At 39.6% G+C, this 18,978-nt stretch overlaps 1 protein-coding gene across 2 annotated transcripts in view; it reads right to left on the bottom strand.

Moving 5' to 3' along the window:
- MMP16 (matrix metallopeptidase 16) overlaps positions 1-18,978 on the bottom strand; it is a 307,082-nt gene that overhangs the window by 36,626 nt on the left and 251,478 nt on the right. For both annotated transcript variants that reach the window (XM_089679703.1, XM_089679704.1), the window contains one exon: positions 2,150-2,288. In XM_089679703.1, coding sequence (XP_089535829.1) covers positions 2,150-2,288 — 139 coding nt within the window. The remainder of the gene's footprint in view (positions 1-2,149; positions 2,289-18,978) is intronic.

The following is an 18,978-nucleotide window of genomic DNA, read 5'->3' as shown; positions in this document are numbered from 1 at the left end:
TTGAAATGTTACAGAAATATATTTACATTTTCAATATTTAGCCATCAGATGGAGTTCTAGGCTCTTTTTTGTATTTTCATCAAGCAATTAACTGCTTTGATGAAAAATATTTTTGTTTACATAGCTCAATAGCTTAATTTGAAACCAACACCCACAGCTGCATAAGTGACTGCAGTGACTCCTCCCCTCCTCTTCCTTCCCCATGCTTTCGGCTTGTTCAGATGTGTCTGTGCAAAATTCCAAATTAGTTTACATTTTGGTACATGCATCGTTCCCACATGGATGTTCACTTGGCAATTGGAAATCTGTGCAGCTATCCAGCTGTCATTAATTTGAACAGGCTACCTGCAGATGACTGCACAGAACACCCGTACCTCCCATGCGAGTAAAGGCACCCTTTGCATAAGTGTATGTAACAGTATGCTCGTGTGAATGAGGCCTTTGAGTCTGGAGAAAATACTTTTTGATGTGCTATCTCTTTAGAAGACTAGCAGTGTTCACTTGTAATAGTATTTAATAGAATTAGGGCAGATGAGCCACTCTTGCTCCAAAATTCATTATATCAGAAGATATTAATTGGAATTAAAAAAAAAAAAAAGACTTCATATAGATGAGTTGGCTGGAGTTATGCTTTAAAGGGGATCTTTTTCTAAAATTCACCCTTCTCAAAACACACCAAAGTTCCTTTCTTTCTATGAATAATTAAAAATGCTTCCAAGCTTCGTGATGATCTAAATCTTAGGCTATGGTAAGTGTACTGTGACTAATAGGAGCATTCAAAATAAAACTCTATATATTCCCAAAGAAAAGTAAAACTTTCACCCTTGAAAGTGCAAAATTATTAGTATAAACCTTTTCAAAAAACAAAAATCTCCACAAATGTCCAAAGTGTCCACAAATATCAAATCTTCCAGATTTGGACATCATTTTGGAAGATTTGATATTTGTGGACACTTTGGACATTTGTTGAGATTTTTGTTTTTTGAAAAGGTTTATACTAATAATAGGAGCATTGTGAGTGTTTCACATCCTTAGAGACTGCAGAGAGTATATTTTCAAAAATATTTTTAACCTTAAAGTGGTAGTAAAGTCACATTGTAGATTTTTACCTACAGGTAAGCCTATAATAAGGCTTACCTATAAGTACAGTAAATATCTCTAAAACATGCACGTTTAGGAGATATTTACCTTAGCAGTAGCCGGTGATATCACCGGGCACGTGCGCTCTGAAGGAGCGGGATACTCGTGTCGTTCCCTCAGAGCTCTGTGGCGTGGCTGCGTCTCCTGCACGCGTGATCATCGTGGCTTGACCATTCATATGGCTAAAGCTCACGAACCCAGAAGACTGGGTGAAGATGGAAATGTCAGTTCCCGCGACAACATGCCGCTGTAGGATTTGTTTTCAGGTAAGTCTGTTATAATATGCTTGTATGCGGTGCATACTAGCATGTTAGGACTTAATCAGTCCAGGGGCTCTTTTTTTTTTTTCTTCTTGGTGCAGTTTACGACCACTTTAAGACAGACCTGTACTGAGAGAAATATGGTGGCTGACATTGCGGACCTCCTTAGGAAAATGTCAGCTGCCTGGCCTCTCTCATTATGACCCAGCTCAAGGCTCACAATTTGCATACTTGTTCTAGTTCAGGGACTCCTAAAACACTGAAACAATGGGATTAGCAAGACAGACAAGGAACTAGTAATTTCAGAGACATTTTCTCAGAACACAGTTTACAAATAGCACATAGTTATGTATTAGACTCCACCCCAGAGGAGCTTAAACATTTTAAGTCCCAATCACAACACACCAGGTCAAGTTTTGTTAGCACCTTTTACCATCTGGGCTGTGAATAAAACCCAGAGAACCATGAAAATCATCAAACATAGAAGTTCATACAAATGCAATGCAAGTGGTGTTCATTGTTGGAATTAAAAGCAAACTCCAGAACTGCAAATCAAGATTGTCAATTACTTTAATACTGTTAAGGCAGCAAGAGGATAAGAATGATACATTCTGGCTAAGGCTGAGAAGCTCCAATAGCGCATAGAGTATAGATGTCTGGTCAACGTCACATCTGGCATATGAATGAGTGTTCAAGTGGTCCAAGCTGTGACCCATCACAAATACAGATTTACAGACAAAGAATCTCACCTTTAAAGAAGACAAAGTTACCATCCCTATTTTCATAAACTGCATCAATGTTGGGAGGCAATCCTCTCCAAAAGTAAGTAATCTGCATAGGATTTCCATCCATGACTTTATTATTTCTAACACGCCAGAACCACTGATCCTGAATTAAAAAAAAGCAGATACACACATAATTAGGCAAAACAAAAATTCACATAACACATTCTAAAGGTATGCACAATAATTAATATTATAATCACTTGAAAGTATTGAAAAACTCTGTTTTGAACAATTTTTCAAGTCTCAGGTAGGACCATGTGCAAAACACTTGCCCGTCAATTGTCCCTGTGAATACAGCTTAAAGTATAACTATAGGCACAACCTTTTTTTTCCCAAGATTTGGATACAGCAGAGAGGAATTAGAACACCTGTCAGGTGTTTACTGCTGTCTTTACCCCTGTTTACCATTATCACCTAAAGAAAAAGTAAGAGAAAATCCCAAATTTTGGGTTACCACCAGAACAGGAATAGAAAATAAATATTCCAATAGTTCTCGAGACACAAATGGATTCCCTCTCATTTCCTATTTTGGTTATGGGACAGGAGGTTAAGAGAACCCCCCCCCCCAATGGGACAAAGGTGGCAAAAAAAGAGAAAAAAAACCTGCGAGGGATTATAACCCACCCTTACTTTAGTTCTACTTTAAAATATATAAACTATTCATGTTGACCTACACTGTAAATCACTGGACTTTATGGTCAAAACCCAGTGTTAAAGTATAACTAAAGATACAACTTTGGATAGATGGTGAGGGGTTAGAATCACTGTCAGGTTTTATTATGGTCTTTTGTCCCTGCTGGGAAGATTCACTCTCTCCAATTATCCCGATTAACTACGTCACTAGGATAGAAAGTGAAGGAGAGTCCAAAATTTTGCTTTGCCACCAGAACAGAAATGAAGGGGAAATCTTTTGATGGCGAAATTTGCTCCCATGACAGCTGTCTAAGAGAGAATTTGAAATCTATCCTCTCATTTTCTGTTGATTCTGCAGGATAGGAATAAAAGGAAATCTCCCTGAAACACAGATGGCAAAAAAAAAAGAAAATGAAAAAACAGTGTTTTTTTTTTTTGTTTTTTTTTACTCATCCCTCTACTCGTTCCAAAATGCATAAATTTGAGCTATAGATACAGTTTAAGTTTTACCTTGTGTTTTAAGTTTGGATGGTTCTTTAATTTAGTTAAAATGTAAGTTCACCCTAGAATTACTCTATGAATGTTAAACAGCCATCAAAGTCAGAATTGATGGGGGAATCTCTCCTGCACATTATTGTGTTCTGCCAGTGGGAAGCCATCCCTGCTTGCAAAACACAAATGATCACTGGTAGCTGCTATAGCCACTGGCAGTGACTGCATGCAAAACATCCATTAGGCTGGTCGCACTGAAGTTAATTGATGGATGGACTTCAGTACAACCATCCTGCCCATAGATGGATTGAATTTTGGCAGGTCCCTGCTGAACGGGCCAAGGTTCGATCCATCTATGATTGGCTTATTATTTATTTATTTCAGGTACTTCTATAGCACCGTCAATTTACGCAGCGCTTTACATTTATATATATTGCACATTTACATCAGTCCCTAACCCTCAAGGGGTGTACAATCTAAGGTCCCTAACTTACATTCATACATATACAGTGGGGATCGAAAGTTTGGGCACCCCAGCTAAAAATTTGTATTAATGTGCATAAAGAAGCCAAGGAAAGATGGAAAAATCTCCAAAAGGCATCAAATTACAGATTAGACATTCTTATAATATGTCAACAAAAGTTAGATTTTATTTCCATCATTTACACTTTCAAAATAACAGAAAACAAAAAAATGGCGTCTGCAAAAGTTTGGGCATCCTGCAGAATTTATAGCATGCACTGCCCCCTTTGCAAAGCTGAGACCTGCCAGTGTCATGGATTGTTCTCAATCATCGTCTGGGAAGACCAGGTGATGTCAATCTCAAAGGTTTTAAATGCCCAGACTCATCTGACCTTGCCCCAACAATCAGCACCATGGGTTCTTCTAAGCAGTTGTCTAGAAAACTGAAACTGAAAATAGTTGACGCTCACAAAGCTGGAGAAGGCTATAAGAAGATAGCAAAGCATTTTCAGATGTCAATATCCTCTGTTCGGAATGTAATTAAGAAATGGCAGTCATCAGGAACAGTGGAAGTTAAAGCAAGATCTGGAAGACCAAGAAAAATATCAGACAGAACAGCTCGCAGGATTGTGAGAAAAACAATTCAAAACCCACATTTGACTGCACGATCCCTCCAGAAAGATCTGGCAGACACTGCAGTTGTGGTACACTATTCCACTATAAAGAGATACTTGTACAAATATGGCCTTCATGGAAGAGTCATCAGAAGAAAACCTCTTTTACGTCCTCATCACAAACATCATCGTTTGAACTTTGCAAATGAACATATAGACAAGCCTGATGCATTTTGGAAACAAGTTCTGTGGACCGATGAGGTTAAAATTGAACTTTTTGGCCGGAATGAGCAAAGGTACGTTTGGAGAAGAAGGGGCACAGAATTTAATGAAAAGAACCTCTGTCCAACTGTTAAGCATGGGGTTGGATCAATCATGCTTTGGGGTTGTGTTGCAGCCAGTGGCACAGGGAAAATCTCACGAGTAGAAGGAAAAATGGATTCAATAAAATTTCAGCAAATTTTGGATGGTAACGTGATGCCATCTGTGAAAAAGCTGAAGTTAAAGAGAGGATGGCTTCTACAAATGGATAATGATCCTAAACACACCTCGAAATCCACAGGGGATTACATCAAGAGGCGTAAACTGAAGGTTTTGCCATGGCCTTCACAATCTCCTGACCTCAACATAATTGAAAATCTATGGATAGACCTTAAAAGAGCAGTGCGTGACAGACAGCCCAGAAATCTCAAAGAACTGGAAGACTTTTGTAAGGAAGAAGGGCAAAGATACCTCAAACAAGAATTGAAAGACTCTTGGCTTGCTACAAAAAGCGTTTACAAGCTGTGATACTTGCCAAACGGGGCAGTACAAGATATTAACTCTGCAGGGTGCCCAAACTTTTGCAGATGCCATTTTTTTGTTTTCGGTTATTTTGAAAGTGTAAATGATGGAAATAAAATCTAACTTTTGTTGACATACTATAAGAATGTCTAATCTGTAATTTGATGCCTTTTGGAGATTTTTCCATCTTTCCTTGGCTTCTTTATGCACATTAATACAAATTTTTAGCTGGGGTGCCCAAACTTTCGATCCCCACTGTACATATTAGGGCCAATATAGACATGATCCAATTAACCTACCAGCATGTCTTTGGAGTGTGGGAGGAAACTGGAGTACCCGGAGGAACATGCAAACTCCAGGCAGGTGGTGCTGTGGCTTATAATTTGTGACTTGGAAACACTATCTGTGCCCTGATGCTGTTAATGACATTGATAAGGAAGCCTAAGTGAAACCATCAGTTGTGTGATATTGCTGGTAAATGACTGGCAATTTTAATGATAATTGCTGAACAACTGAAGTGCAGACAAAATTAAAACGTGGTGCTATGCATTTGTCCAGGTACATGTGATATACAGTTGCAAGAAAAAGTATGTGAACCCCTTGGGATTACGTGGAGTTTTGCATGAATTGGGCATAAAATGTGCTCTGAACGTCATCTAAGTCACAACAATAGAAGAATACAGTCTGCTGAACATAATACTACACAAACATTAGATGTTGCCATGGTTTAATTGCACATAACATGTAAACATTCACAGTGCAGGGAGGAAAAAGCATGTGAGGCCCTAGCTTTGTAGACAGTCTGTCTTACCGTGGACACATGAACATCAAGGCTTTTGGAGATACTTTTGTAACCCTCTTGATTGTAGGTCTTCTGAGAGCTCTTTTCTGCGAGGCATGGTTCACATCAGACAGTGCTTCTTGAAACCAGTAAACCCAAAACAGGTGTGTGTTTTTTAAGGGCAGGACAGCTGTCAGCAACACATCCAATATCATCACACTGATTGGAGTCATGGTTGGCTCACTCCTCGCTCCAATCAGCTCTGGGAGAAGTCATTAAGCTAGGGCCTCACATACTTTTTCCTCCCTGCACTGTGAATGTTTACATGTTATGTGCAATTAAACCATGGCAACATCTAATGTTTGTGTAGTATTATGTTCACCAGACTGTGTTCTTCTATTGTTGTGACTTAGATGATGTTCAGAGCACATTTTATGCCCAATTCATGCAAAACTCCACGTAATCCCAAGGGGTTCACATACTTTTTCTTGCAACTGTATGGCTGTTTAATGTAAATAGAGTAATTCCAGGGCTAACTTCCACTTTAATGTTGGTCTATAAAGACACTTACGAGTCAGAAACCCAGACATGCATAAGTCAGCTATCTTTGCCACACAGGCGTACATGTAAAAGGGAAATAAAACCCCCAAGTCCATTTCTAGAAAAGACAACTGAACAGATTTTGAAAACTGTACTAATGCAAAGAGGGTGCCTTTCAGCTTTTTGAATAATCAATATTTAAGTTTATACAAGGGGTCAGACCGTTGCAAGAATGACATCCCTTGTTGGATAGACATGGGAGAAATTAAGTTGCCTAGACATTAAATAACAAATGTTCAATCCATAGTACATCATTTAAACATCACAACACATTTAAGGAGTACAATAACAAATGCTGTGTTGTATAGTACATTGCACTCTGCAAAGGGATTTAATAGCAGTGTGGTGTGATATTTGAGGGAGTCCGAATCACCATCCAGCCGTGTTGGCAAAAGCGAAGTCTTTATTCCCTCAAAACAGACGAAACAAAGTAGCTTTCTTCAGCATAAACAAAATAAACTGTCCATACACTTGTGGAGCAAAAGCAAAGATACTGCTCACTGCCAGCATAACCCTTGCCCCATAACAGGGTTTAAAGTCCCCGCCTGCTCCTGGGATCGTATGAAAAGGTTACCACAGCTCAGCAGCGTCTCAGTAGCCCACAAAGTATACAGATCTTTCTCACAAGTGTGTTCCTGCTCCACATTACACCTTATGGACACCTGCTGACTGTTTCTTGCCCTTATCATCCCTCTCTCGAAAGTGGGTTAACCATTCCAGGACCACAGTAGCCGTAATCAGGTTTGGAGGCTCATTCCCACCCAAAATCTCTCTGAGCCTCCTATTTCCAATTTGAGGACTTTATACTCTTGTGAAAACCGCAAGCCAGTTTTCCCCTCCAGACCACCCCAGAACCTCTCACCCTGCATGGTGAGAATCCCTAAGTGCTCCATCTGTCTCTTGTCATTCCCCTTAGAGACCACAACCCAAACAATGGTGATATCTATCTGCCTTCCAGGACCCATCCCTGGCATCCTGTACAGGTGTGGAAACTTCTACTTGTGATTAACTGCTGAAAGCATTTGCAGTGGGCTAAAGAACATTGCCATTGGATGGTCAATGACCAGAAAAAAAAAAACTCAGCTGGTCCAATGAATTTGAAAATGGCAGACAAAGGGTGTAGTATTACAAATATGGGGTAAATGTGGAAGTAGTATCCATGCTAGATCTCCATTTACCAGGAGCAGCTAAACAAAGGCACTGATGATTGTATAGGTAACTTCAGGACAGTACAAAACCCCAGTGGAGCCATTGCAATGAAATGTGGCAACGATTACTAAGACCACAGGTATTTAAATGCAGTACTGATTGTTTACAGATTTTGCCATAGAATAGAATATAAACAAACAGGGACACTTTATAGAGAAGCTTTTAAATGAAGCGATTGATTAAACTATAAACTTCATATATTTGCCAAGGTCCAGAATCAGATTGGAAAGCAATTACGGCCGAGCACCTAAACTTAATCTAAGCATTAGAGCAATAACATGAAGTACTCTTAAAATGTTCCCATCCTAAAGATGCTAAAGTGTATCCATAGCCAAAAAGTAGAAAATGAGGGCACAATTGTGAGCACTTTGTATATCAAAGCAGAACTAATGTTAAAAAGCAGGCAGGCTCTTTATTGCAGAGACAAGCTATGTCTTTTCTGCAATAAAACAAACTTCCATGCCTTTTCACAATCTTAACATGTACACTGAGCTGTGCATGTGCAGCTCAGTGTAAACCCTCGATACACATTGATGCAGGTATGAATTAACTCCAGTGTACATGTGCGAATGTTAGGTCTTTCCAGAACACAACTGAAGGCCGCTAACCTGCGAGGAGATTAGGGCACCAGCTAGAGAGCTCAGGATATATCCACCAGAGTGGAATTGAGTATTTCTTGGACTTTAGTTCTACTACAAAAGGAAAACCTCCCTTGCATAGCTTTAAAACAATGACATATTACCATTGAAATGGCAGCCAGCTTTGTCACTTCAGTGTCCATTATGCAGCCAAGAACAAGGTCATTAGTCCCAAGGTAAGTTAGATTTTCATAATATAATTCTCTAATAAGAAGACTCCCTTTAGAATGTTTATCAACACCTCCTCCAAAGAAGCCACTGTCTGCATGTTCTATCCACCTAAAACAGCGAAGCACTGGTGGAATGATCAGGTATATCAATCAATTGAGGATGCTCCCCTCCCGTGCCGATAGAATACTGTGGCCTGATGGGAGTGGTAGTGTTAGTTGCTGGCTGCACATTACATGGGATCACATGCAACTGATGCAACACACCTCATCTCTGGCCTAAAGAACTTTTAAAGGCTGCATTTTGAGTAAAAAAGGATAAGTGTACCACTGGCAACATATTACATGTTCCACCCATTTTTAGGGTGGAACATGTAACATTTTCCTGCTCCTGCAGTGTCCTCTGTGTGACAGCAGTGCGAGGAGAGGTTCCCTGTACTAGCAGTCACTATTTGAAAAGAGTGCGACTGTACGAGGCTCCACCTGCATGGCTATGTCATTCACTCACAGAGTACTATGAATGAATCCACTACAAGGGCCAACATCCTTTATGGCTGTTGGCTTGTAATTTTCAATGAATTACCATGGCGATGTTGAGCGCTTTGGTAGTTCACGGATTCTTCCTATTGTGAAACTGCCTACACATACGGGCAGACACCTTACACTGACAGTTTGCAGGAGTCCTGCATGGCACCAGCAATCTGCTTATCGCTGGTATATATACAGTCAGGTCCATAAATATTGGGACATCAACACAATTCTAACATTTTTGGCTCTATACACAAGCACAATGGATTTGAAATGAAACAAACAAGATGTGCTTTAACTGCAGACTGTCAGCTTTAATTTGAGGGTATTTACATCCAAATCAGGTGAACAGCGTAGGAATTACAACAGCTTGCATATGTGCCTCCCACTTGTTAAGGGACCAAAAGTAATGGGACAGAATAATAATCATAAATCAAACTTTCACTTTTTAATACTTGGTTGCAAATCCTTTGCAGTCAATTACAGCCTGAAGTCTGGAACGCATAGACATCACCAGACGCTGGGTTTCATCCCCGATGATGCTCTGCCAGGCCTCTACTGCAACTGTCTTCAGTTCCTGCTTGTTGTTGGGGTATTTTCCCTTCAGTTTTGTCTTCAGCAAGTGAAATGCATGCTCAATCGGATTCAAGTCAGGTGACTGACTTGGCCATTGCATAACATTCCACTTCTTTCCCTTAAAAAACTCTTTGGTTACTTTTGCAGTCTGCTTTGGGTCATTGTCCATCTGCATTGTGAAGCAGCGTCCAATGAGTTCTGAAGCATTTGGCTGAATATGAGCAGATAATATTGCCCAAAACACTTCAGAATTCATCCTGCTGCTTTTGTCAGCAGTCACATCATCAATAAATACAAGAGAACCAGTTCCATTGGCAGCCATACATGCGCACGCCATGACACTACCACCACCATGCTTCACTGATGAGGTGGTATGCTTAGGATCATGAGCAGTTCCTTTCCTTCTCCATACTCTTCTCTTCCCATCACTCTGGTACAAGTTGATCTTGGTCTTATCTGTCCATAGGATGTTGTTCCAGAACTGTAAAGGCTTTTTTAGATGTCATTTGGCAAACTCTAATCTGGCCTTCCTATTTTTGAGGCTCACCAATGGTTTACATCTTGTGTTGAACCCTCTGTATTCACTCTGGTGAAGTCTTCTCTTGATTGGTGACTTTGACACACATACACCTACCTCCTGGAGAGTGTTCTTGATCTGGCCAACTGTTGTGAAGGGTGTTTTCTTCACCAGGGAAAGAATTCTTCGGTCATCCACCACAGTTGTTTTCCGTGGTCTTCCGGGTCTTTTGGTGTTGCTGAGCTCACCTGTGCGTTCCTTCTTTTTAAGAATGTTCCAAACAGTTGTTTTGGCCATGCCTAATGTTTTTGCTATCTCTCTGATGGGTTTGTTTTGTTTTTTCAGCCTAATGATGGCTTGCTTCATTGATAGTGACAGCTCTTTGGATCTCATCTTGAGAGTTGACAGCAACAGATTCCAAATGCAAATAGCACACTTGAAATGAACTCTGAAGCTTTTATCTGCTCATTGTAATTGGGATAATAAGGGAATAACACACACCTGGTCATGGAACAGCTGAGAAGCCAATTGTCCCATTACTTTTGCTGCCTTAACAAGTGGGAGGCACATATGCAAACTGTTGTAATTCCTACGCTGTTCACCTGATTTGGATGTAAATACCCTCAAATTAAAGCTGACAATTTGCAGTTAAAGCACATCTTGTTCGTTTCATTTCAAATCCATTGTGGTGGTGTATAGAGCCAAAAATGTTAGAATTGTGTCGATGTCCCAATATTTATGGACCTGACTGTATATATATTTATTAAGTGCACATTTTGTTACCTGCAAAAAATGTGCATAGTTAAACTTATCCTTTAACCACTGTGTAATATTTTAATATACTTTTTGTATACCTTTGTTTGCCTTTTAATAGCTAATAGTCTCTCAGCTTTTCAAAGCTTCACCCAAGATCTGGTTTTAATTGGGCTGCCTCCTTCATGGAAGTCAGGTCAAAAACTACTGTAAACATATCAGCACAGTATACATTTCCCGATTATAATCTATAGCCTGGAGGAAGAAGCAGAAGGTCACTCTTCCTGTTTTATAAACCAGCGGAATTAAAAGGTCATGGATTCAACAATAAAGGGAAATGTTCTGTGGAAGGGAGAGACAAACAAATCTAATGACATCCTTGGCTTGAACGCAAAATATATATGCAACAGGTTACGTTAAATTGTTGCTCTCCAGCACCAGCTTTTACACTAAAGGCTAACTGCACCATAAAAAGAAAATGTTTTGTGTGGTTGCCAGCAAGCTAAGTTGTGTGCTGGCTTTTTATATCTTTCAGGGACCAGAGGTAAGATCTTCTCACCTGAAAATGCTAATGATTTGACTACCATGTTGATTGAATGGCATTCAACACTTTTTAAGCCATTGATCTAGAACAAGTATGCTGACCAGGAGCTGTGACCTTACCTAAACTTCCCTTGCTCCATGCTTATTCTGGGTCAGTGACTAAAAGTACTGAAGCCACGGGCAGCCAAGATACCAGATGTCATAAAGAGGTTAGCTATGGTAGCTTTAACATGTTATGAAAGCTTTTTTTATCAGTACCATTCACAGATACATATGTACAGTGCATATATAAAGTATTCAGACCCCCTTCACTTTTTTCAATTTGGTTATGTTACAGCCTGATATTAAATTTTTTAAATACATTTTATTCTCAATCTACACTCCGTATCCCATAATGACAAAGTGAAAACAGAATTTTTGAAATGTTTGAATTTTTTAAAAAGAAAAAACTGAAACATCACATGTACAGTCATTTTCAGGTCTCTTCAGAGATGTTTAATAGGGTTCAAGTCAGTGGCTGGGCCACTTTAGGACATTCGCAGAGTTGTCCCTAATTCACTCCTGTGTTGTCTTGGCAGTGTGCTTAAGATCGTTGTCATATTGGAAGGTGAACCTTCAGCCCAGTCTGAGGTCTTAAAACAGGTTTCATTGAGGATATCTCTGTACTTTGCTCCATTCAGCTTCCCCTCAACACTGACCAGTCTCTCAGTCCATAATGCTGAAAAATACCCCCACAGCATGATGCTGCTACTGCCATGCTTCGCTGCTGGGATAGTATTGGGCAGGTGATGAGCAGTGCCTGGTTATCCTCCACATAATACTGTTTAGAATTGCGGCCGAAAAGTTCAATCTTGGTTTCATCATACCAGAGAATTGTGTTCCTCACAGTCCTTCAAGTGCTTTTTTGCAAACTGCAAGCAGGCTTTCATGAGGACAGACGTCTGTCTACCCACTCTGCCATAAAGCAGAGATTGGTGGAGGGCTACAGTAATGGTTATCCTTCTGGAACTTTGTCCCATCTCCACACAGGAACTCTGGAGCTCAGTCAGAGTGACCATCGGGTTCATAGTCAACTCTCTTACTAAGACCTTTCTCCCCTGATTGCTCAGTTTGGCTAGGGGACCAGCTCTTGGAAGAGGTTGTGCCAAACATCTTCCATTTGAGAATTATAGAGGCCACTGTGCTCTTGGGAACCTTCAGTAAAGCAGAAATGTTTTGTAGCAGTCCCCAGATCTGTGCCTTGCAATAATCCTGTCTCTGAGCTCTGCAGGCAGTCCCTGTGACCTAATGGTTTTTGTACTGATACAGTATGCACTGTTAGCTGTGAGGCCTTTTATGAACAGGTGTGTGCCTTCCCAAATCATGTCCAATCAATTTACTTTTCCACAGGTGAACTCCAATCAAGATGTATAAACATCTCAGCAACACTCGAGAAATGGGAGGCACCTGAACTAAATTTAAAGTGCTGTTGCAAAGGGTCTGCATAGTTATACCAATGTGATACTTAAGTTTTTCCTTTTTCATACATTTGCAAACGGAGTGTAGATTACTGAGAAAAAAATCAATGTAAACAACTGTAGTATCGGGCTGCAATATAACAAAACTGAAAAAAGTGAAGAGGGTCTGAATATTTTAGGAATTTAATATATATATATATATATATATATATATACACACATTAAATTGCCAAAAGTATTATTACACCCCTCCAAATCATTGGATTCTGGGAACAACAGAAACTCAGCTACGAAGTGGTAGGCCACGTAAAATGACAGAGTGGGGTCAGCGCATGCTGAAGAGCACAGTGTGCAGAAGTCGCCAACTGTCTGCAGTCAATAACTAAAGACCTTCAAACTTAATGTGGCCTTCAGATTAGCACAACAGCAGTGCATAAAGATCTTCATGGAATGGGTTTCCATGAGCAGGAAAGTGAATGAGCACCAAGTGCAATGCAAAGCGTCGGATGTAGTGGTGTAAAACATGCTGCCACTGGACTCTAGAGCAGTGGAGAGGTGTAATCTACAGTGATGAATCACGCTTCTCTGTCAATCTGAAGGTGGTGTCTGGGTTTGGCGGTTGCCAGGAGAACGGTACTTGCCTGACTGCATTGTGCTAAGTGTAAAGTTTGGTGGAGGAGGGATTATGGTGTGGGGATGTTTATCAGGGGTTAGGCTTGTCCCCTTCGTTCCAGTGAAGGGAACTCTTACGGCTTCAGCATACCAAGACATTTAGGACAATTTCATGCTCCCAACTTTGTGGGAACAGTTTTGGGGTGGACCCTTCCTGTTCCAACATGACTGCACACCAGTGCAAAAAGCGAGGTCCATAAAGACATGGATGAGTGAGTTTGGGGTGGAGGAACTTGACAGGCCTGCACAGAGTCCTGACGTAAACCCTATAGAACACCTTTGGGATGAATTAGAGCAGAGACTGTGAGCCAGGCCTTCTCGTCAGACATCAGTGCCTGGCCTCACAAATGCGCTTCTGGAAGAATGGTCAAACATTCCCATAGACACACTCCTAAACCCTGTGGAAAGCCTTCCCAGAAGAGTTGAAGCTGTTATAGGTGCAAAGAGTGGGCCAACTCAATATTGAACCTTACGGACTAAGACTGGGATACCATTAAAGTTCATGTGCGTGTAAAAGCAGGCGTCTCAATACTTTTGGCAATATACAGTTAGGTCCATATATATTTGGACACAGGCACAATTTTAGATTTTTTTCAAGTATTTACCAAAACATATTCATGCGATAGTTATATAATGGATATAATCTGAAATTGCACACTCTCAGGTTTAATTTGAGGGTATGTACATCCAAATTGGAGGAAGGGTTTAGGAATTACTACTCCTAAGAGTAGCCAGCCGCCCTTTTTCAAGGGACCAAAAGTAATGGGACAGTTGAATCAAAAGGTGTTTCATGGCCAGGTGTGGGCTACTCCTTTGTTATTTCTTCATCAATTAAGCAGGTAAAAGGTCTGGAACTGATTTTAAGTGTGGTATTTGCATTTGGAATCTATTGATGTGAACCTACATCATGCATTCAAATGAGCTGTCCATGCAAGTGAAACAGGCCATTGTAAGAATTCAAAAACAAAATAAATCCATCAGAGAGATAGCAGCAATTTTAAGACTGGCCAAATCAACAGTTTGGTACATTCTGAGGAAAGAAGAATGCACTGGTGAGCTCAGCAATATAAAAAGGCCACGGAAGACAACAGTGGTGGATGATCGCAGGATCCTCTCTATGGTAAAGAAAACCCCATTCACAACATCCAGACAAGTGAAGGACACTCTCCAGGAGGTGGGCGTATCATTTTCAAAATCTACAATCAAGAGAAGACTTCACGAAACCAAATACAGAGGGTTCACCACAAGGTGCAAACCATTCATAAGCCTGAAGAATAGAAAAGCCAGATTAGACTTTGCCAAAAAACATCTAAAAAAGCCAGACCAGTTCTGGAAAAGAATTCTTTGGACGGATGAAACTAAGATTAATCTGTACCAGAATGACGGGAAGAAACAAAATGCGTGGAGAAGGCTTGGAACAGCTCATGATTGAAAAAGGGCGGCTGGCTACTCTTAGGAGCTGTAATTCCTAAACCCTTCCTCCAATTTGGATGTACATACTCTCAAATTAAACCTGAGAGTGTACACTTTAAGCCCATATCCATTATATAACTATAGCTTGAATATGTTTTGGAAAATACCTAACAAAAACTAAAATTGTGCATGTGTCCAAATATATATGGACCTAACTGTGTGTGTATATATATATATATATATATATATATATATATATATATTCCCCGTTCTTTCTAGTAGATACATGTCAGGGAACTACTTGACTAACCTCTATTTCTATCTAAACCAGTAACACGACACACAATAAAAATGTATGTAGTGCTTCTTACTGTCTTATTGTCGTATGTGTAATTTTTATTTAAAGTAGAACGAAAAGGCATAAAACAATAGGTGCTGTGTCCTCTTTCCTTTTAAGAATGTCATGGCTGTCAATGGAATGCTGGGCACAGACACAATACAATGTTGACTCGCAAAGGTCACAGACAACCAAACAATGTTTTTTTTACTGGTTTACAAGATCAACTAACCTCCAAATTAGTTGTCCTGTTTTCAGAAACTGAGACAAAATTGTTAGCCGGTTATATCTGAGCTCTAAATAGCTTTGGCATTAGAAAGCACATAAAGAAAATGGTTTAAAGAGACCCAACTTAAAAATGCAAGTAAAAACACTTTAAAGTAATTAAGCACTTTAGCACTTTAAAAGTATTTAACCTGGAATGATACCCATAACAGCTTGGTAAAAATAACGTTCTTTAGCAAGGAACATACATTCCACATCAATAAGTATACTACCAAAATTAGTGTGAGCTGTAAATTGCCTCCAGCATTGTTCTGTTTCTTCTTGCTGAAGGCTGCCATTTTGCTGAAGCCCAGAGTCCCTGAGAAGCAGTAAATCTTTAGGCAGTCTGCAGATAGGCCTCTACATTTTTGGCACATGGGCGAAAAATAGAAAGCATTTTAGCATGTGCAGAGCAGGGTGCGACAATGTATTACTAGATTTTAAACAGTAGAGACACTTAAGTTTAATGTTTTACATAACTATACCTTTAATATGAGCTAGCATGAAGTGCTCTATCAGAACTTAAATTTTGTGAATAAAGTTCCACTTTAAAATGTTTACTTGCAGTATTTTTTTTTTAAGTATATTGCAATGTCCCTTTGAACTTGCAGAAAAATCTAACTACTCCAAGAAAGTCAATTCCCCAAGCACAGTCCCCTCCCTCTTTGCACATCACAGCCTAACATCTATTTGCGGTCTGTGCTGGCCAATCTCCTCTGCTCCTCCCTTCACCTGCCTACATAATCTTAAGTAGCTGATGGGGGAGAAGTAAAAAAAATATTTGTTAATTGAGTAACAAGAGTTGCTGGGGTTGCTAACATCACATACAAGAAGATACTGGCACCCAGCAGAGTCCGTGTTCTGCTTTGTGGCAAAAGAAATTGAAAATTTAAACATGGCTATCTTTGAAACGCAGCATCTCCTGTGAAATGCACACCACAAATGTGAACCAAATTCTCAACCATGAATTGCAGTGTATTTATGGGATCAAACTCCTCTGGAAAAGAAAAAAGAACAGCCATTCAGGAGACGTCAGGGCTGCCTCCTGAATGCCTGACAGGCGCTGCTCTACCACCCTCTGAAAATCGATCCACCACGGGAACGTCCACATGTCTGGAAAAGCCCTCAAAGTGTAACTATGGGCAGAATAAAAAAATATACATATTTGCTGCAGTCTGTCATTCTTGTTGCAGGTCACTTACTCTGTGTAATGGGTGAATTTAGGATCAGGGAGCCAGCAACTTTAAAACCAAGTCAGCAATGTTAATGCAAAACTTTACCTTTTGATAACAATTAATGTTATTTAACAAAAGGGCTTGCATTCCACATAAATAATTATGCTATCAAAATTAGTGTGTGCTGTAAATTGCCTTCAGCATTGCTCCTGTTTTGTCTTGCTGGAGGCCACCATTTTATTGAAGCCCAGAGCAGTCACTTCCTTACTGGAAACTCTCTCCCTCTCCTTGATCTCAAAAACTATATGTCACTTTCTGTAAATAAAATGTGTACCTTTGCAGCCTTTATAGCATGTTTTGGCTCAGATATAGAGGAAGGCTAACAGAAGCTTTACAGTGCTGAATTTTATTGGCTGCCGATGAGGGAGAAAGCAGAGAGAATCAGGGAGACAAGACACTATCACAAAAGGTTGTACTTGGCCATCACAATTTGACAATATTCGCACTAAACATTTCTGTGGTATACACACACACACACACATATATATATATATATATATATATATATCACATTTAGTAAACCTTGTCCATAAAATATTATATGAGAGTGCATGCACGGTGACGTCACTGGCTGCTGCTCGGTAGTTATCTTCTGTGAACTACAAATCAATGCCCACCTATGTAATTGGTGGGGGGGAGGAGGGGGTTGCCCAAATAAGAAGAGTAGTTTAGGGTGACAATGTGACAATGCTGTACCTCTATACTACAGATATAGTACAGTGAGTGAGCATTATCACCCAAGTGCTTTTTAACCTTTAAAAGGGTAACTCCACTTTTATAGAAAAAAAATATAGCAAATAAAATGTGACACATACAATTGCTACACAAGCCATGCTGTAATTTATTATTAAAATTTACCTTTTCATTACAATCTGCAGTGCTGTCATTTTCTGTAAAATTAAATGCAGTATGATATGATGGTGTTCTGTACACCATCACTCTGAGAAATATCTTTTCCAGATTGTGGGATTAGCTCACTTATTTTCTCAGAAATCTGCACTAAGATATAAGTCAGATTTTAGGCATCCTCTACAACAAAAATTTCATTTTGTGCAAGATACTACTAAGGGATAATTACTTGTAAAAGGATGCTGACCCTGCAACGTTTTTCATTAGAACACAAGAGTGCACCAGCTGATTAGAACGAACCAGACTGTCCCATTCAGAATTAGTCTTCAAAGGACATGTTCATACAAACATCTATTTCTTCAAAAGGAGAAACAGGTAGGAATTGGCAACAAAGTTGTTCAAATCTCTGCAATGAATGCAGATCACCTAAAAGGAAATGATTTTTATCTTAACAAAAGTGGAGTTACTCTTTGGAATGAAGATAGAAACTGTATGTAAAAAGGTGAAGCAATTCTAAAGTGCACTGTAATGCAGAAATATGCTAAACGTGCATTTTTGGGAAATGTGAATTGACCCACAGTAATGAAGTTAAAAAATAGGAAAAGCTGTCAGAATGATGGCAATGACATTTAGATGAATTCAGTGAAGAACCCGCTATTGATGGCTGCCATAAACCACTATACCACTACCAGACACATGTAATTCCACAGTGACAGATTTTTGCTACTTAGTAATCAGACATCAATTGGATAAGAAGCAATAAGTGCAATTTCCAGTGAGCCGCACTATTGAAAGTATCAACATATTTTACGGTTACTGTCTCAATGGTCAGTGAACCAAATGGCTGGAATGTAGCAGACAGCTCATTAAGCAGAATGTTAATCTACAGAATAGTCACCAGAGTGTATTTGTGTAATAATAATAATCATAGAAGAAATCATTTTACATTTCAGTTCTCTGTGGTTATTCCTTTTTGCATAAATTCTTTTTATTTTGCACTAGTTCGTCATCTCATGTTTTATCTTGCAGTTTGCATTTAAACCCCCTCTACATCTCTCTGTGCTGTGGCCTCCAAGATGCATTATAATTGCAGATCGCAAGCTTTAGCCATTGACAAACCACAAGACTTGGCAAGCCTTGCAGTCAAGCAAGCTGGGACATGCAGTTTCATGCTATGTTAAAGTGATTGTAAAGGCTCCCTTTTATTTTTCGTAAAATAACAGACATGTAATACTTACCTGCTTTGTGCAATTGTTTTGTAAATAGCAGC

The sequence above is a fragment of the Staurois parvus genome, unplaced genomic scaffold (assembly GCF_062004578.1).
Source record: "Staurois parvus isolate SC_StPar_1 unplaced genomic scaffold, SC_StPar_1.0 ptg000230l, whole genome shotgun sequence".
Taxonomy (NCBI): domain Eukaryota; kingdom Metazoa; phylum Chordata; class Amphibia; order Anura; family Ranidae; genus Staurois; species Staurois parvus.
The sequence above is the reverse complement of the archived record's forward strand: the minus strand, read 5'-3'. Positions and strand labels throughout refer to the sequence as shown.